The 21190-nt window shown below is 45.1% G+C and overlaps 1 protein-coding gene across 5 annotated transcripts in view; it reads right to left on the bottom strand.

Moving 5' to 3' along the window:
- The window catches only part of SWEETIE (HEAT repeat-containing protein), a 208129-nt gene that overhangs the window by 69066 nt on the left and 117873 nt on the right, over positions 1-21190 (bottom strand). For all 5 annotated transcript variants that reach the window (XM_086494844.1, XM_086494843.1, XM_086494845.1 and 2 more), the window contains 12 exons: positions 19186-19266; positions 18995-19063; positions 18769-18894; positions 18531-18634; positions 18324-18456; positions 3545-3654; positions 3349-3465; positions 2975-3145; positions 2809-2895; positions 2599-2692; positions 2429-2497; positions 2233-2355 (listed from right to left, as the gene is read on the bottom strand). In XM_086494844.1, the coding sequence (XP_086350970.1) occupies positions 2233-2355; positions 2429-2497; positions 2599-2692; positions 2809-2895; positions 2975-3145; positions 3349-3465; positions 3545-3654; positions 18324-18456; positions 18531-18634; positions 18769-18894; positions 18995-19063; positions 19186-19266 (1284 nt within the window). The remainder of the gene's footprint in view (positions 1-2232; positions 2356-2428; positions 2498-2598; positions 2693-2808; positions 2896-2974; positions 3146-3348; positions 3466-3544; positions 3655-18323; positions 18457-18530; positions 18635-18768; positions 18895-18994; positions 19064-19185; positions 19267-21190) is intronic.

Here is a 21190-nt window from a genome sequence, read left to right on the forward strand (position 1 = left end):
ACCTCCTCATCCACTGTGAGGTGGTATTAAACACCATAACCTTGGCTTTACCAAGGTTGACAGTAAAACCACTGCTATGGGCAAACCTATGCAAAGCATCGAAGTGGCGTTGCATCTCCTCTGGAGAGTCGGAGATCAACACAATTTCATCATCATATAAGAATAGTGGAATCCATGTCCCTGCAAGCTGTGCACCGGGCAGCCTTGCTTCACGACAATAGTGGAGTGAACCAGTGTTGATAGAGTCGGATAGACCCTCTGAGTGCGTACATGCCCCACTACTGACCTGTATAATGCCACGATCCCCCAAATCAGCTTTGTGGGTACTCCCAAGTCCTGTAGTCTGCGCATCACTCTAGCTCTGGGTACTGTCAAATGCTTTGCGGAAGTCCACAAAGCTACAATAGACCCGTCTCCCATGTGATCTGCCTAACCTCTCCTCTCCTCAATAATGGCTCTGAGTGTCATGATATGGTCAAGAGTAAAAAAACCTCTCTTGACCCCTGCCTGCCTGGCTGCTTGTATCCCCTCCCTCTGCCCATATATTGAAAAGACCCAGATACATGGACGCCCACTTGTCTCATGGGGTACGATGTGTTATTGGCCAGATACGCACATCTTCACACCAACTTCGGGTCGAGGCTGGGAGATACAGCGGAGTACCAGCAGAGGCTAGGACATGCCCCTTGTGTCACATGGAGCCTGAGACATAGTTGCATTACACATGTCACTACCCAGTCTACTATGAGATATGAGGCCGCTTCCACTGCTTGTTCAGAGAGGGCTTTGGACCACTCTCCACAGTCATGGGGTACGAGGACCAGAGATGCCTAGGTCTGTTTTTGCTCGAGCTACGCAGACACAGAGAGAGCCTAAAGAGAGGAGAGGCTATGTAGTCTCAGAGACGGATCACAGATTTCTTTAGAGCAGACATAGACATCCGGAGGAGCTACTGCCTCAACAGAGCCCACATTCTCCTCGCACCAGAGGCACGCTGATCGACCGCGCGACCGAGCTAGGGAGATCCAGACGCCCGCGACTGCGGAGGACTACAGAGCATCGATGGAGGCTACATCAGAGGATTTGGATCACTTTGGCCCGACATGCACGACGCCCGGTCAAACTACTGACCATGGAGGAGATTGATGAGATCCGCCAACGACCGATGCTAGATCTCCTATGATTTAGCTCTTTCTGAGGATACACCCACATTGTGTTGTATTAGCTCCACATTTGCTTCACACCCCCCACTCATATCCTACAAAATCCCAGCTAGATCCTTAGGTCACATCTAGTAGTTTAGGATTCCATGGTATTTTCATTTTGTTACTCAGACTTTGTATCAAACCCACCATATTGTAATTTTCTGGTTTCATATGTCACTTTGGCCTTTTGCCCAGAGCAGAGGGATACGTGCTCCACAAGCACACCAGAGGGAGATCTACCAGATTCGGACACAGCATGAGTAGGCCAAACAAAGAGAGATGCGGCGAGTCTTCTCCGACCCGGCTGCCATACTACAGGGGCTCCACACCCTACCCTCCTATGCATGATATCCTACACCCTCAATTTTGTACCGGATGGAGCTAGATTGCATCTCATCATTGTACCCCCTAAGCATATAGTTTCCCATCTACTAGAGATAGAGCTCCATCCCCTCAGTATACTCGCACATGTATTACCTCACCTCTTATCTGATTATTGCAGCCCTGTACCACCTCACCTCTAGTCTTGTATCACTTTAGTTGAGTTCTTTTTCAGCACTTTTATCCTTTTTTGGATACCCAGAGGATACACACATTTTTGTCTCAGAGGCCGAGTTCGGCCTCTAGAAGACATTAATAAAGCTCTCTCTCTCTCTCTCTCTCTCTCTCTCTCTCTCTCTCTCTCTCTCTCTCTCTCACACACACACACACACACACACACACACATGTTCGCGTGTGCACGGATTACAACTCAAATCATATGCATAGAGCTTCAATCTTTTTGTGGCATCCATAATTGAAGGGCTAGGCAGGAAATTTGAAGAGGAGATTTTCTCCCTCTAGAAATAGAGGGATTATGTGTATTTCAGAAAATTTGGCTGCAGTTATGGATGTTTCCTACTTACTCTGTATACATTCATTATGATTGAAGCACATATGTTCTCATCATTAAAGAATGCAAGAGTATGATCCTGACATTATGCACACAATTTACAAAAAACCTCAATAAAATGAAATGAACAGTTACCTTAACAGCTGCAAGAAGGGCTACACAGACATTGGTGGCATTCGCCTCATAAAAACTTTGTTTTTTACTCACTTTCATAGATCCCTCTATTATGTCTAGTAACTGCAGTTTCTTGGCTTCCCTCTGCAGTGAACAAGCACAACGCTTCAGCAAGTGTTGCAAAGATATTGCTACCTCAGCCACAAATCAGACATACCTGAGTTACAAAAATCGAACCAAAGCATAACAGCTTCTGATTTAAAAGCAGCAAGGAAACTGAAAGAGGCTGTCACCACATCCATGAAAACTTTTTTAGAAGATTAGTTGAACTGTCGTCCAGAATGAAAAGAGAAAGAACTTCAAACTCTTATTAGAAAAACAGCACACTTGAGGGAATGCTGAAATATCGTTCTCCCACACACAGGGAAGTGGCCCATCCAAGCCCCCCTCAAACACACGTAATTCATCTTCAAATGAGTCCCTGCTACGCCACAACAACAAACACTACTTAATAAAAAATTATGATGTCAGCTATAATGAGCATTTCAAGCCACTCTAAAACTGTAGACTCATAAAGAGAACTGAAAGTTTATTCACCTTCCAGGTATCCAAGGGCCTAATGATGCATCCCTGTAATCAAGAAGCTGCCTCAAACTAGAACTTTCACCCCAGAGTGCTGGATCCCTAACCATAGATAGTCAGCTTGAGTAATAGCATGTGCAATCATATCAACTGAAATATGAACCAATCACAGTAAACGCACCTGAATGGAGCTGTACATATACTCAGAAGAGCATTATGATCACTTTTGTAGCAAAAAGGATCAGGAAGAGCATGATAAGCCATTAACGTTCTCATTAAGAAGGCACTGACTGAATGCTTGAATTCACTCGTTACTTGTTGTAGGGTCGTGGAAGAAATATATGTGAGGGCCCTGACAAAATAAAATGATTGAAGACAGCTCACTGTAACCAAGCATTGATGGAGTACTGCAATTCTTATTCACTTCTGTGGTCTGACTAGCCATGTGTGTGTGTGCGCCTGTGCACTTTTTTTTTTGGGGGGGTGGGCACGCTTTGGGGGTGTTGTTTCTCAAGACAAAGGGCTGTGACTTTCGCTAGTAGAAGAAACACATACCCACTCAAATATCCAAGGATAGGCTGCAGGAGTATGCCTTCTTTTCTAGTTGACAGGTTGGGAACCACGTAGCTCTTAATAAATGCTGTTAATGCTTCCACTGCGACTGTCCATCCACTGCACCGTCCATGGTTAGGAACAACATGCTAAAAAATCCCACTGATTTATCCACGTCAGCCCAGATTGAGTAACATACCAGATTTCTGCCCCTAGATTTGCTTCTGCCTGTCTAAGTCGAGCTTCAGAGTTTCCACCGAATGGAACAGTCCATAGTGCAATAATGTCAAACTCCTGTTCCTCCATCTCCTGTCCTTTCACATAGAGACCATATTATGATCATCTAATATACAAAGAAATTTTATCGCTTTGAATGGATGAAAATTTGAACAAAGTATCCCTATAATTATTGTTTAGCCCTTTAATAAAACATATTATTTTTAACTTCACACAAGCAGTGAGTACACACTATAATATTGTGCAGTACTAGAGGATCCTTGCTAACATGCTGCAATTATGGGTAGTGCCTCTGTGTTTTAAGGGTAAAACTGTGCTACCCATCCATCTTGTCAAGGAGTAGCTTCCACTCTTAACCAATGCTAGTAACCCAATCCCAATCATCAAAGATTCATCAATGACCGGCAGTTGTTGAGTGCTTCAATTTATTCTAAGAAAAATTTAAGTCTCTTTAAGCTTTGCATATTCCAAATCAAGTACAAGCAAATTTGTTGCAAAACCGCTATGCAAAATAAGATACTAATCCGAAAAGAACCTTTGCTAGTGGAAGAACAAGTTTTCTTATCATAGACAAACCCTGTGAGCGGGACATAAGTTTTCTATCAGGCAAACATGGAAAATCTTTGATCAATCAGAAGATGCTTCTCCTTTCCCGTTAAAATGGAAAATCTCTCATAGATTGATCGTCCAACACTAACGAAAGAAGCAATGTACTTCTCAAATTCTTGAAAAAAACTCTCCAGAAAAAACTTGTCACGTAAGTCTTTTACTTTACAACAAGACCTGGTAGCAGAAGACATTTGAAGAAATGAAACATGAACAATATGTCAAATGGATGACCGTAATTTTCCTTTTGTGATTGGATGACACAAGTTTGTCTACTAAATCGTTGTGTCACAAACTGCTCATGTGTCAACTACTGACTCTCTGATCCTAGCCCTAGCCAACTTGCAGATCCAGGCCGAGGGGCCTAAACCCTAGCAAAAAAGAAGCAGATGAAGTTTTACCCAACTTACTGAAGCCCTCCGAGCGATCCTAATCCAACCAACTTGCAAAAGCTTGGCCAAGGGACCTAAACATTAAACAAAGCAGAACACTCACACCCATTCAGAAATTGCATAGAAGATGCTTCTGTGGCAACGCAAATCAAGGGACTAACTTTTGGCGCAAGATTTTGGACCTTCCGCAGCTTTTAGAAGTTTTGGTTTTCATGTAACTACTATTGGGTGAGGCCAAGGGCCTCTAAATAAGTGGTGGGCTGGTGTGGGCTCTTTCTTGGGCATGCTACTCGCGGGAGAAGTAGAGCAGAGCCATAGAGTTGTATCTTATTCAAGCAATATAAATAAATTCCGAAAGGGGCGCCAGGGTTTGGGGCCAGTGCCATATGGGAGTGGAACTCCGCCACCTTCTGTCTCTCACGTGGATGACACGCACCCCACACATCACGATCCACTTCACACACGAGCTAGCCCCCTTATACTCGGCAGAGGTCGAGAAGGGACTCCTTTTGCTCCACCCCTCTACACCACTACCTATACTTGCCTCCCACATCACATCTGCTCTTCCGACATCAGCCATCGGCTCTTTCCCGCCCACCACCCATACAAGCCACACCCCCCCCTCCCCCATGGACTATGCCACAAAACCGTTGGTACAATGATGAGAGCAAAGATCTCTACCACCGGCTGCGTGCACAGCGGACTCTTGGAGAGACCACTGATCAAGAGGCCAGATGCTAGATAAAGACACTCACACCGAAAGCGGCGAGCTTTCGAGGAGGCACATGAGCTAGAGCTATACCACTTGTTTATGAGCATGGACAGAGCCACAGCATGGCGCACCCTCCAGGAGCCACAACTGACTACCCCCCATTGACGATCCACAAGTATGGCACGACTATGCAGAGAAACTTTATGAGGTGCCGAACCAGCCTTCGATTCCACAACCTCCCGGGCCTTGACCCACGAGCTCCTCCTTCACGTCAGAGATGGTCAAGAAGCATCCACCGACTACAGCACTGCCGATCATCAAATCATATGGATCTACAGAGTGAGCACCTCATTTATGCAGCCGCCACAATAGCCCCGTCAATCGCACATGCATTCAACCGGGCTCTAGGAGAGGGCTTCCCAGAGGAGTGGACCACGCACACCATTGTGCCGATCCACAAGTCTGGAGACACCTTAAGACCCACGGGATTACATGACTATCATGATTGGCCAAACAATGGCCAAACTATATGGAGAAGTTCTTGAGACGGAGCTCAGTTCTTACAAGGAGGCTGAGGGCCAACGGGCTCCTGGCCAGTCAGAGTTCAGGTGGACCTTCCCCACTATCGACCACATCTTTGTTCTATGCTGCCTCATTGATGGGGCAAAGGTGCAAAAGAAGAGGCTTTACTGTTGCTTTGTGGATTTCCGCAAAGAGTTTGACACCGTCCAACGAAAGAGGCTCTATCACCAAGAGGTGTATTGTTTCTGTTGCCTTCTTTAACTATGTACTACATATTGTTATTTATTTTATTCTTACTTGTTTTCCCCGGAACCCTTGAAAAGGTGCAAGTGGACATTGCATGGCCAGTGCGAAACAGTTGCGGTCGAACAGGTTTCTCACATCGAGAGTCTAGGTCGATCGATCTGGGATTGGTCGGACCAGTTAGCACTGAATTCTGATGAGTATGGAAGCCTGTGTGCGCCAGAAGGAATTTGGGCCACACGGCAAGTCACTTATAGCTTTATAAGTTGGTAGGAACTAGGGAACTTAACAAAGGGGACAATTGGACGATTGGCAATAGGAGAGCAACCTACAGGTCAACACTAAGTCAATCCCAGCTGGGAGCGCCCATTTTTGAGAGTGGAGGCTGATTTTTAACACATTGTGACTTACAGAGTGTGTGTGTGTGTGTGTGTGTGTGTGTGTGTGTGTAGTGGGTGCAGGTTTACAGCTTTAATGGAAAGCCGACCTTCTCTTTTGTCTCATGTAGCGTGATGATTTGCTCTCGTGCATCTCTCTCTCCCCAAATGAATTTGAAGCCGATGTCATGACGGATTGGCACCAGCTCACTGCGGCTACTTGCAAGAGCCTACAGGAGTACAATCGGAGGTTTTGCAAAGCATTGCTCTCAGTAACCTCCTACAGGTTTGTGCCACAAACAAAGCAAATTGAGAAGTATTGTTGTGGGCTGCCTAAAGGGCTTCGAGATTATTGTACAAAGAACAGAGTGGCTACCCTCACTTAGCTTATGGAAGTTGCCACCACTGGTCTTGCCTTGCTGAAGGGAGAGGACAGTGGGTTTTTCGGCAATGTGAAAGGGGGGCAGCAAAAGAAAAATTCAGCAAAGCAACCCTTTCTCAAAAGGGCGCATGAGCCACCACAAGGGTCAGAAAAGGAGAACAAGGATAAGGACTCAGCCGCGACTTCTAGAGCGCATGCAAAGAAGCCAAATAGAAAGCCTTTTGTGTGCAAGTCGCTCGAGGAAAAGAAGGTCTTGATGGCTGAAAATAAATGCTTTATATGCGAGCAGCCTGGTCACTTTGCTGCAAATTGTCCACAAAGGAAAAGGCCAGCTGATTCGGATGATAAAGAAGATAAGAAAGGAAAGAAACCTAAGCCCACGGCAGGTTTGGTGCCAGATATGGTGGGTGACAGGCCAAGTACAAATGCCAGTGAGTTATGAAGAGCATGGGGTAAAGTCAGAGATCAGACGGCACTCATCTTCTTTGATCCAGGTGTCAAAGCAAACTTTATCTTACCAGAGTTAGCTATGAAGCAGTACTGATGCAAGATGGCCGGGTAGTAGCTTATGAGACAGAATCTTGCAAGGGTCAGAAAAGACAATGCAAATCTATGAGAAAGATGTATTGGCCGTCATTCATGCACCCTCTAGCTGGAAGCACTACCTGTTAGGTGCTGATTTTGTTGTCCAGACACATCATCAGACCTTGCGATACTTCTTGACACAGTCAAAGCTATCCGAAAAGCATATGCGATGGGCAAACATTCTTTCTATGTTCCACTTCCAGATTATGCATGTAAAAGGCAAGAAGAATGTTGTGGCTGACGCGTTCTCAAGGAAGCCACAAATTTCAGCTGTGTCCATTCCTTGTCATCAATTGGATAACATGAAGGAAAAGTATGCTACTGATGAAGATTTTGCAAGGATTGTTGAGCAATTGCAAAAGGGGCAACATCATGAGCACTACCTCCTCAGAGACGATTTTATGATGATGCATGGCAAACTTTGTGTCACTAGGCCATTGCGACGATAGAAAGTCATGTCCCACCGTATGCAGGGCATCGTGGTATTGATGCGACAATTAAAGCGGTAGACATTCTTTTATTGGCCTACTTTGAGGAGAGATGTGGATGCCTATGTGGGAGCATGCGTGATTTGCCAAAGGTGAAGTTTGACAGGCAAAAGGCACCAGGGTTGTTACAGCCACTGCCGATTCCGAATAAGCCATGGGAAAGCATTGCTATGGACTTTATCTTTGATCTTCCAAGAACGCCAACAGGGAATGATGGTATATGGACCATTATTTGCAGGTTCAGCAAACAGGCCCATTTTATCCCTGTCAGGAAGAAGATAAAATCTGATCAGATGGCATGATTATTTGTGTACAATGTGTTCAAGTACCATGGTATGCCACAATCGATTGTCAGTGGTCGTGATCCTTGCATGACAAGGTTGTTTTGGAGAGGATTGTTTGAGAGCAGGGGCACTACGCTCAAGTTCTCGTCTTCGTTTCATCCACAAACTAATGGATAGTCAGAAGAGGCTAATTCTACTGTCTTGGATCTGCTGAAATGTTGTGTGCCAGATAATAAGGGCAAGTGGAAACAATATTTGCCTATGCTTGAGTATGCATACAACATTACGGTGCATTTGTCCACAAGCAAGCACCTTTTGAGATTGAAGGTGGCAGAAAGGTTCCTCCCATTTTGCATACAAAGGACAAGATCTTTGAGGCAGATCAATATGTTTAAACATGGATGAAATGTATAAGAAAATTGCCTTGGAGAAGACTCGGGCAAAGCAGAAAAGGGTTGCTGATCGTCACCGTCATGAATTACTGTTTTCACCTGGTGATTGGCTACTTTTGCGATTTGAAAAGGCAAGGTTGAAAAAAATGAAGGGCAAGGAAAGATTGTTTCCGAAGCTCAGCATGCATTACTACGGGCCTTTTCAAGTGCTTGATAAGATCAGCAATGTTGCTTACAGGCTGAAATTGCCTGACGCTTGGAAGATTCGTAATGCGTTTCACGTGAGTCTTCTAAGACCCTTCGTGGTTGATGTGCCAGAAGATATACCATATGAGGACCAGCCAAAAGTTGAGGAACTTGATGAAATTTTGGTTCCTAACCAGATTTTGGCACTTAAGGAAAGAAAAGTTAAGGGACAGGTTGCAAGACGCTATTTGGTGAAGTTCAAGAGCTATCCACCTATGGATGCAAAGTGGATGGAAGAGCATGAACTGTCCAAGTCACTAAATGTATTGCAACTTTACCTTGAGACCTTTGGGTTACAGCCTACGTATGCCCCAACACAATGTGTGCAAAGGAGGGGAAATGATAGAACTAGCACATCAAATGTACATATGGATTCAGTGTAATAGAAGTGCATCGTTCTTTAAATGTTAAATGTATAATGTTCACTTCTATCATAGATGGAAATGACAAAAGTATGAAGGTCTCATTAAGTCATGTGTATCTATGTCTTATCATCTTTCTTGCGGATACATGCGATGATAAAAGAGTACTAACAACACAAGATCATCAATGGCATATATTTATGGTATGCAATCGAGGACGTTTGCGATTTCAAGAGGGGGTATGTCACGAGGACGTGGCAACTGCTAACCTTAGTTGTTGGTTTCTTTCCGATGATTTTCATTTAATTTTTGAGACCCTCTTTTTGAAGTTGCAAATGGCCGGACATTGTATGGCCAATGTGAAACAGTAGTTTCACCCGCAGACAGGAAGTTAGTCGACACTGGAAATTAGTCGACACTGGAATTCCAGTAGTAAAAGGGTGTCTAGGCTCAGTTCAAAGTCATTTAGGTCCCCTCGCCACACTTAATAAGTTGGTGGATACTAGGAAACTAACTGAATGAAGGCATAGTGCCAAGGTGGGGTCACCAAGAGAAAATCACCCGAGAACTGGGTTTTTGGACGTGGTCCCAGTGGTGAAAGATGCTCAGATGACCACTGAGAGTCCAAGGGAAGCATCTCCTAAAATTTAGGAAACTGCTATGTTGGGCCATGAAATTTGTTCGCGCCAATAGCTTCAGAATGTCAAGAGGAACATTTCATTACTCTACCGCTAAGTCAACTGAGCAACCGGTTGAGATATTTTTAGACTAGAAGGTCCAAAGCGAGGAATTAATGCATGAGTGCCACTTTGCACATTTTTGGGCATTTTCCAACTTAAGAGAGAGAAGCATTAAAACAAAACATGGGCTACATTTTTCAGCCGTATGGTACTGTGTGCTTACCTACCCTCTATGTACAATGAAGTGCAAGAACTGAAGCCTTGCACAACATTCACTGCTCTCTCTCCCCCCTCCGTGCAGTTGTGTGATGCCCCACGATTTTCATTTGACCTATGTACAATTGTGTGGGTCCATGCGCGATTGCCGAGGCAAGAGCCTCTTGCACAGGTACTGGATTAGCTAGTTGCTAATCCCCCGCAGGTACAGGTGAATTCGGAGAAATTTCACACGAGAAAACTCCTCCGATTCAAAGGGCAAGTAGCCCTAAAGGTGCGGGAGCTCGAGGACTTGCTGTAATCAAGGAACACGTAAGGATGATCAAAGAGGAAGAGAAACTGAATGTGGCGAAGACGTCTTCATGGGTAGATATGATAACAAACACATAAAAAAAATCCGGACGAAGCCGAAAAATGGATTCAGGTCGCCAAGAAAGGGAAAGGTAAGGAAGCTCCTTGCACACCAACGCTTATCAACATGACCCTCGAAGAGGAACAAAGAAGGCGGATGCGGGCTCTACATGTGAGAGTGACTGGCCTCAAGGACATAAACAATGTGGAGAAAGAGGTCACAAGCCTTACATCCATGATGGGGGTGGAGAAGCCTTTGCACACAAAGGCATGGAGAGTAGGCAAGAAAACTAATGGCCTTTCTAGAGTAAAGCTTTTTAGACTGGGACTTTCTCGAGGGCACTCTATGCAGGATGGGCTTCTCAGATGCTTGGATCAGAGGGGTGTCAGCTTTGTACAGACAGGCTCACAGTCAGGTACTTTTGGCAGGAGGTAGAGGTGATCGCTTCATGCTCACACGTTAGGTCAGAGGGGCAACCTACACTCTAGCCTGCCACAGAGCTTACTCCACAGGAGTGGTGCAGTGAGAGAGAGGAGTGTCGGGAGCTCATCAGTGGCCTGACACTATGGTTCATCTGGCGGGCCCGTTGCTTCCGCATCTTTGAGGCTCGCCGTGTGCCAACAGCAGAGACTGTTCGCGATTTTTGGCTAGAGCTGATCCACACTCTCAGAGGACAACTCGAGGGACTACAGGGCAGCTCCGACCGCATGCGGGAGCGTAGGGAGGCTTTCCATCGACTCTTGCGTCCTGGGCCTTTCTACACCATGGTCCAGGGTGTACTCCGATGGCACTACCGACCACCTGTGTGGCTTTTCCCTCCCCCCATTTCTTGATTTAGCCCCATTGTACATATGCTGGTTTTTTTTATTGGGAGAGTCTCCCACCATGGTTGTTGTAGCCCTCTCTTGAAGAGGTGGTTGTAGCTCTATGGGCAGTTTCAGTAACTAATAGAAGGATCTTTTTCTCGAGAAAAAAAAAAGTAATGGCCCAGGAGAGTCTTTAGAGGAGAGAGCTCTCATACTACGCTTCCCCTCCTTGGAAGAGAGGAAGGAATTCTTGAGGAAGAGGCCTACTCTCAAGAAGACATGTGTTTTCCTCCGTGATGACCTTACTCTCTCACAACTCGCACATATGAGAGAGGTAATGCCAAAGATTATAGCGGCAAAGGGAGAAGGGAAAGATAGCCTTCTACAGAGATGGTCAGGTGGGGATTGTAGAGTGGCGCGTTGCATGACGGTGCGAGAGCCATGGGACCACACTGAATATTGCTACTTGGAATTGTAATGGGTCTATGAGGTTGGACGTTGGTGCATTTGAGGACAGTTTCAGAGACGGGGAATTGTATTCTTATCAAAGACTCACGAGGCCCCTAGACAGGTGATGCCACATGTGGCGGGATATAGATGGGAGACAACCCACAGGACAACTACGAGATCTGAGCATGGGAGTAGAAGTTCAGGAGAAGTAGCAGTGCTATTTGGAGAGGAGCTACGGCCACTACTACATATTGTACGGAGAGATGAGCATGCTAGATACATGTGCGTGCAACTCAGAGCTGACACAGGTTGATTTCAATACATTGCCATATGTTACTTTCCTCCCAGTACGTCAGTATATACTGCATCCAGAGGACAGCCACCTTTCTCTATACTAGACGATGACATATGGGAGTTTTCTAGAGATGGTTATATCATTCTCCTAGGGGACTTCAATGCCCGAACGGGCAACTCTCAGACACTCTTGTACGACACTTCAGATGAGATGCTTAGAGAGCTGGATGTGGGTGAGTTGGGGCTTGACAGACGCTCGCATGACAAAGAGCAGACGGAGTATGGGAGATACCTCATGGAGATGACGACTACACATGGGTTAGCCATACTTAATGGCTTACAGCGATTTCCTGGAGCAGCCGGTTTCACGTGCTTTCCACACAAACATGGGGCCACCCGTTATACATTTACAACAGAGACTGATTCCGTTTATCCGGGACCGCCGTCTATGGGAAGGCACAGCTGGTACAGCCTCTCAGTGGAGGAATGCACCACTCTACTGACTGAGACACTGCATGGTTTTGCATCAGTGGCATACCCACACACTCAGTCGGGCAGGAGACGACATTCTAGGAGCATGCCCCATAATAGTTGGTATGATGAGGAGTGCAGAGAGATGAGAGCCCAGCTTCGAAGGGATCTTGTCTCGGATTGCTTCCCGGCGCCTTGTGCGATGGAAGAAGCGAACTTTACTTGGCTCAAATGGAGCGAGAATTATATCAGATGTTCTTGAGCAAGGACTCAAGAGAGGCATGGTGACTCTTTCATGAGCACTCCCCTCCCCCAGTGATTACTTCACTTGATGTGTGGGGCCAATATGCGACATCGTTATATACAGTTCCTGGACGGGAACCCCTTCTAGGCCCTACAGAGCCATGCCCAGCTACGAGCACCTTCTTTACCACTAGGATGTGCAGAGGGCCATTGACAGGATGAGGACCGGGAGGGCATATGATCATGACGGTCTAGTAGCGGAGCACTTTATACATGCTAGGGATATGCTAATGGAGGTCCTTGCAGCGTTGTTCAATCGTGCCATGTGTGAGGGGTTACCTGAGACTTGGAGGTTGTCTACTATTGTGCCTATCTCAAGGCAGGTGATCCTATAGAGCCTGGGAACTACTGCACTACTATGGTTGGACACACATTGGCACGGTAGTATGCATCCATTCTTGAGCAGCACTTGAGTAATTGGGCAAAGGGTGAGTGTACGAGCAAAGGATCAAGCCAGGTTCAGCAGGGGTTTCTCCACTCTTGATCATATTCTGACACTCAAAGCCATCATTGAGGAGGGCAGGTCACATGAAAGATGGATTTATTGTAGCTTTAGGATTTCCGCAAAGCATTTGACATGGTACCAAGAGCTCGATTGATGCCCAAACTACAAGAGATGGGGGTGCCCATAGAGTTGATTTGGGAGATTATGGCTTTGTACAAATCAGTGATGGGACATGTACGCACTCCAGCGGGGGTATCTGATTTAATTCACTCTACTATTGGGGTGAAACACGGCTGCCCATTGTCTCCTACCCTATTTGGTATGTATGGTGATGAGGTGTCTGATTACATTGACAGAGAGGGTGACAGAGGTGCCCAGCTGGCAGGGACGTGGATCCCATTGTTATTATATGCTGATGATATTGTGTTGATATCTGACTCACCAGAGGGTATGCAGTGACATTTGGATGCACTACACAGTTTTGCAGAGGATAGCGGATTGTGTGTGAACCTTGGTAAAACCAAGGTTATGGTGTTTAACACCACACCACAGTGGATCATGAGATCAGCACCTACTTTCACATATGGTCGGGAGATTGTGGAGTATACAGATGCATACACTTACCTGGGGTAGTCTTTATTGGGCCGAGATTTTCTTTGAGAAGAGCAACAGAGACTAGACTGACTAGAGCTTATGCGGCTTTGGGAGGATTGGAGAGGATGTGTTCGCAGGTTCAGTTCCAAAAACCTGGGACAAAGTTATGGCTCTTTGATACTTTGGTTGCCTCTACTATGCTATATGGGGTGCAGGTTTGGGGACCTTCTGTAGGCTAGGATGGTTGGAAACGTATGGAGAGGTCCTTGGTATTTATGATCTCTCGGCTGATTAGAGCCAAGGCCTCCGTACCGCATGATATCATTCGAGCGGATTTAGCAGCCCCCCCATGGAGATTGAGGCGCTTACCAGATCAGTCTCCTTTGTACACAGCTTATGGGATACTACCAGAGATAGATATGCCAGGTTGGCCCTAGAGTCCTCCAAAAAATTAGCTCTACAAGCGGATACATCATGTTGGTATGCACAGATGACGTCATGGTTTCGGACACATGGCTTCACCATGGACATGCTGCCTCCTTTTCGGTACTCTCTACAGGCACCCTTGATGTCTATGACATGGGTGGAGATTACTAGACTCATTCGTCGGGATCTAATCCAGCTGGACACGAGGAGGACATGGATAGAGCCGGTACAGGAGTTGGGCACGAAGATGGCTTTCTATAGAGAGCATCTTCTCCACCTCACGGGGGATGGGTTTGTGATTCGACCTAGCTATATGGACACACATCTTTCTCATGGTTTGCGTTGTGCCATTGGCCAGATACGCACGTCGTCACATCAGCTCGAGATTGAGACTGGCAAATTCAGAGGGACACCAGCAGATAGTAGGATATGCCGCTTATGCCATCTAGAGCCAGAGACAGAGGTACATTACATATGTCATTGCACAGTGTACTATGAGATACGAGGCCGTTTTCATTGTCTATTCAGAGAGGGTTTTGGGCCTCTATCTAGGGTCATGAATTATGAGGATCAGAGATGTCTTGGAGTGTATCTACTTGAGTTGCACAGGCATAGAGACACTTTACTGAGGAGAGCTGGAGAGAGACAGTCCCAGAGACAGATTACAGGTTTCTTTACACTAGATATTGGACACCCAAAGGAGCAACCACAGGAGCAGCCACCATTGCAGAGCTCTACCCGCACTCATAATACCACTGCTGGCATTCTGATAGACCTAGCATTGGAGCTAGGGAGACCTAGACGACCGCGATTGAGGAGAGGAGCTACACGGTATCGACGGAGACTACAGCAGAGGATTCGAGCCATAGTTTCTGGACGTCCAGAGTGCAGATAAGGATGGATCTCTACCATATCTCCTCCCCACACCCCCCCACCCCCACCCCCACCACTTCTCTCTCTCTCATTGTACTACACATTGTACTGGGCACCTTTTGTATTCGCTGGCACATCCATAACAGTCCCAGTTTGTAGTAGTTGTATTTTTGTTTCAGTTCTTTTTTATTCCGAACATGGTATCAGATTTACTATGTTGTAACAGCTTGGTCTCATAGGTCAATTTGGCCTTTTGAAGAAGTTAATATATCACTTCATTTCATTTCTCAGTTCAGTTGTTTTGAAGTGCTAAAATCTATCTAGTCTGTTCTTTTCGGTTGGCATGTGGTGTCATCCCGTTACACGTCGACACTCGTCCAAACCCCGTTAGGAGTCTCCATAAGAGCTGCAAATCAAGGCTCAAACTCAAGTCACAAGCGATTCCTATGCCTATTGGATGCTGACTAGGCAGCAAACTGTCATTCTCCTTCATACATGCCTCCAAACTCTATAAAATGTAGCCCGAGAGGATAGCCCTGCAGGCTAGGCATCCTGCTCTGAATGCCTCCCAGCGTAGAGAATAGGCATCATGCTTTGCAAGAATCGATACACTTTACCACTTCAAAACGACTGAATGACTCACCAAAACAAGAAGGTGAAGGAAGGCGGAGAAGCTGGAGCGGGATACTCCTACACAAGAGAGTCAGTGACCCTCACCCGCCACTGTCCGTGCCCTCCTGGGGAGTCTACTCCTTACCTATCAAGAGGTGAGGAAGATCATGATCTTGGTTTTCCCAAGGCCGACAATGATGACCCTCTGCATAGAAAACTTATCCAAAACTTGAAACTGTTGTTGCAGATCCTCCTACAACTCGAAAACTACAACGATAATCGGTATAGAGCATAATATGAACAGGAGAACTTGCTAGGTCCACACCTTTGCACTGACGCGAAGGAACATACACTGATACCTCATCGATGTAGAGACCAAATAGTATCAGACAGAGTAGGCTCTTGCAGGACTGCCGACAACTTAATCATTTATTCGCCTGCTCAAAGATGATATATATATCCCTTATCATCACTAAAAGCACACCAAGGGTCTGAAGGCCTTGTTGGAAGAGCCATGGCATTGAGTCACTACAAACCAGCATAGATTGAAAAACCTAATGAGAAGTGGAAAAAACACGTCAAAAGTCTGCCTGCTCTACAGCTCGTAGGCTCCTCATCCTGATCTAACGGCGGGTGAGGGTCCTCATCTCTTTGTGGGTCTAATGCAATGTGCACAAAGCGATCGTGTCGCTCTCTGCACCATCACCATATAGTCTCTGCATCACCATATTATGATAGTGTAGGCTGATGCAGGTAGTATGGAGGATGCTGACCAGTGGGTACCTCTAGTGGTGCTGGGGGGTTCAACTGATGGATGCCTCATACACATGGTGGGTATATACATCATCTGCATCCTGTGTGAAATTTATCATAGGAGGATGAGTGGTGTATAAACTTCCTCTGCCACAACTTGAAACTTCATACTGGGTATTATTAGTGTTTGGCAAGAGCTTTCCGACGAGCCCCTAAGCCCCTCAATCCGACACACCTATCTCACTTTTTTTTTCTAAAAATAGGTGTGTTTGTGTGTGTGCTTGTGTGTGGTTTCTCTCTTCTGCCGAGCCTAGCTCTAATTACTTTATTTTGGGGAAATAGCACAACGAGGTCATGTGGGTTGTTTGGCTTAGCTTACCCAATTCGGGGTCAGTTCTCCAAGTCTCACTAGTTCAAATACCTCCTTTGACAAGGTCAAGGCAGGCGGACTCCATGTTCGGGAGTAAACTGGATTGGATGAGGTACACTATTAGTATCTTACACATCAAAACACTTGCTATGAGCAAAACTCACGATTGGGATCGGTTTGTTAAATGGTGGTTAGTGATCTTCTATCAACTTGATAGACGCTATTGGGTTTTTAGCTTTTGGTTGCATTAGCTTCCTGAACAAAAAGCATGCAACAGTGCCTTACCCAACAGCCTTTGAATGTGCTGAATAACTTCTAGCTCTTTTTGCAAAGCATTGTACATGGGTTATGAGAATGGAAGATTGCAGATGCAAAACCAGCCCAATCTTCAAGCTCTTCTTCGTCATGACTGTCTAGAATTCATCCATTTCACTGGTTACCTTTTTTACCATGTTGGTACCACAAGGTGAGGACTCACGATGGCCTGTTGAAGGTAAGGGGGGAGGAAAGATTTATCAAAAGTAGGTTTTAATCAGTGTTGCAGTTGTATTGTTTTAATATAAAATTGTATTGTTCATATACAAGTGAAATAAAAGATCCATTTGATATTATAAAAATAAAATAACATTTAAGGTAAGTCTCAATCAAGCCATTTTTTTATTTTCTTCTAGTCGGTACCCCCTACTACTCGCAAATGGCTTATATATTATGAAGGGGCCCCAATAATAAGGTAAATGGTGCACATTGCACATCAGTATTTTGAAACAAATTTTTTTTTAAAAAGGAAGTAAAATAAAAAGACACATTAAAAATCAAAACAAAAGAATATTTTAATGCTTTCAAATAAGCATAGAAAATAATAAACAATTTAGTAAAGTGATTTTTTTTTAAATCCTCAAATGAGAGAATTGTTTATCAATACCTCAGTGTTTGAGAAAGGTGTGTCTGAGCTTAGGCTTAAGCCGATTGAAAATCGAGATTAGCCGATTGCAAAGGATGGCAAAGGAGAAAACACCCGATAAAATATACTAGAAAATAGTTCGAATATTTTGCAAATTTGAAAATTTCTACTAGTATTTCCATTTTGTATTTGTATAAGGAGGAAACTTGCCGCTTAGACAAAAAGACTTTCTCGAAGACTGCATCATAAGATCCAACTCCTATAAATATTTTGTTTAATATTTTGATCTCTAAAGTCATTTTCAAGCATGCAGACAAAGTAAATGCTGCCTTGGAGAATAGCTTTCTATTCCAAAGTTTTAGCTTTCTATTCACAAGACTTTTGAATCCCTTAGGGACACTTGTCTCTCAAAGAAGGTGATGTAAGGAAACAAAAGGGACAACAAAGTTATTTTACAAAGTCCCTTGCCATGTGGCGCTCATCCAGCCAAAGAATCCAATGGCCTCAGTGTTGCAACAACTTTGCACAATGAACCCTATGGCCTTCCACAGGCCAAAAAGGAAAGTTGGGAGGTGTGAATGTGAGTTTTTAAAACCTCTCTCACCTCTTTTGTCATCGATGAAACAATAGCCGCAATCAACACCCAGCCAGCTTCTTTCTCCATGCCCACAGTCGATAAATTACGTCTATTCTCAAGAACCAGCCTTTTTGCAAGTTCAAGAACTGCTGCAGGCAACCTTTACAATGCATAGTCAGTAAGTAAACTATTTGAAAGAACCATCAACAGTTTAGCCTAAAGCGGAACTCAAACCTTGATGGAACTCCTAAAGGAAGCTTAGAAGATGCAGCAAGGATGGCTCCTAGCATCAAGGCCTGGCCATGCAGAGAGTCTAGCTCATGTTTCAAGCGATCACCCTGCAACATACATTCATGACTCAATCTTGCAGGCACATTGTGTGAATTTGAAAAAGTTACCTTGAAGCTTCCTTAACAAAGGGCAAGGAAAATGATTCTAGGTTTAAAGATCAAAATACGTCCAGATTACTTACCCTTTCAATGGCAACAGTCTCCCTCAAGGCACGCATGGTGGTCACACCAAATGACATAAGATTATTTGCACAAGACGGGTCCACTTCCGTTAGTGCACGGATGGTCAATGCAGTTTCAACACGAACCTGATTGCAAATGCACAATAGCACAAGCTGGAGAGTTATTACTCATCTTGGCATGCAAGGATGTAGCTGCTAATTAGACAGATTGAGCAAAACTCCATACAGCCATTATGGAGTTTGATAAGGTTACAACAAGCAAGTTCTCAAGAGCCTCTCGAGCAACTGTTGGCACCTGGTCAAACAAAGATTTGTTCCAATAATGTTCACATTGTGCCTCTGAAAAAAAGAAAAAGAAAGAAATAGGACGCCCCTCTCCAAGAACAGTCAAAAGAAAATGAAAGAAATAGGACACACCTCTCCAAGAACAGTCAAAAGATGTGATATAGTCCGAAGAATAACCACCAGCATGGAAGAGCCTGTGTCTGCCGATGATAGCTGTTAAAAAAATGCATCTCCTCAGAAATTCATACACCACCTTCCACATAGGAGGCTGACAGTCGTCAGATTTCTTTAAAAAATCAAGTATAAACACTATAAATAATAAAATCTTAATCCTGGTAACAGTAGTCCATGAGTAAACTCACAATTGTTATTAAAAATGTGAAACCCATATTCTTTACAAAGTTCTATAGTAATGGAACGTTGTAGATACAAATGACTCTGGGTACACAGCTGAAAGGAGCATGCACTTTGAAAGGAAATTATCATAAAAGCAAATGATGTGGGCTAACATTTTCTCTTTATTCCACAAGAGAGAGAAATGAAATGTTATATTAAAGTCTTCAAAAGGCCAAAATCGCCTATGAGACCAAAAGGTCACATCCATGTGTGGCTCTAGTACAATGTCTAGGGAACATGAAAAGAATAAAAGCAAATGAGGGTACCTAGTGTGGGTAGGTATGTAAGCCTACCATGCATCATCAGCTTTACATAATACATCATGTCCAAACATACGGGGAGGGGTACAATCACACGAGGGTTTATGAGGTGTACAATGGAGAAAGTATACAATGATGATCATCCCATAAGCTCTCTCATGGGTCCCTACAGTATGATTTCAATGCATAGTTACAGGGAATGGCCATTTTCAAGTCTCCGTTCCCCCTTCCCATTACAACTTCCCGTTCCGTGTTTCAAGCGTGAGTATCCGTGACAGGGAATGGCATTTCATGCTCCTTGACGTTCCCGTTCCCCGTTCCGATTTCCCATTCCAGGTAACTATGTCTCAATGTCCTCCATGGTCAACTGCCTCGGGGGCATGCTCAATGTCGCTGAATGATGCTCCATAGCCTCCAATGTAGACCTGATGGCTCAATCAAGAAGGATGCCCCGATGAGGAAGTGTTTGGGTAACCTATGGTGGGCCATCCTGAGTAGTCCCTCTGTAAAAAGTAGTGATCTGCATCTGGATGGATCCTCTATGTGTAGGCTCTCGGCGTCTACGGGTCTCCAGCAAGAAGAGACCTACGCACCTCTGATCATAGTAATGCATGATGCGGGATAAGGGGCCAAATCCCTCTCTCAATAATCAACGAAAATGTCCCGGGATCTCATAGTATGTTATGCACTGGCAGATATAATGCTCCTCTGTCTCAAGCTCTCTCTGGCAAACTTGGCATAATCTGGCCTAGTACCTCTTGAAGTTTAAGACTTCACATTTCATCTAGATTTTGTAGCACAAGTAGAAGGTGGTTTTCCTTTGCTTGTTTGCAGATCTTGACTTAGGCACACCAACCCTTGGTAGAAAATGGTTGAAAACCGGTCCCACATGTTGGAGACTCCTCTATGTGTAGTCTCCTAGTACACCTGCCTTGCATGTGTGGCCACTTGCCATGCATGCGTTGTCCAAGTGTCCAAACTCCACTTGCCTTGCATGTGTCGCCTCATTGAAAATGGGTCACCCATGTTGGAGACTCCTTTGTGTGTGGTCGCCTAGTGCACCTGCCTTGCATGTGTGGCCACTTGCCATGCATGAGTCGTCCAAGTGTCCACTTGCCTTGCATGTGTCGCCACTTGCCATGCACGAGCTATCCAAGTGTCCACTTGCCTTGCATGAGTAGCCACCCGCCATGCATAAACTCCACGTGCCTTGCATGTGTCACTCCCAACCATGCATGAGCTCCACTAGCCTTGCATGTGTCACCAAGTGTCCACTTTCCCTACATGCCTGGCCAGTTAGAGGGTCGCCCAGCTGCCATGTGTCTTCTTGTCATGCATGAGGCGCTAGTGTGCCCCTCTACTCCTATTTTGGGTTGGTAAGCTCCTCTCCCTTAGGCGCCCAACAAGCATCTGAATCTCTTGAAGTTCCTCACGCATCAAAAGCTCTTCAAGCTGATCCTACAAAATTTAGCAACCGGCAC

This window comes from Adiantum capillus-veneris, chromosome 22, assembly GCF_014529385.1.
Source record: "Adiantum capillus-veneris isolate H3 chromosome 22, ASM1452938v2, whole genome shotgun sequence".
Classification (NCBI taxonomy): Eukaryota; Viridiplantae; Streptophyta; class Polypodiopsida; order Polypodiales; family Pteridaceae; genus Adiantum; species Adiantum capillus-veneris.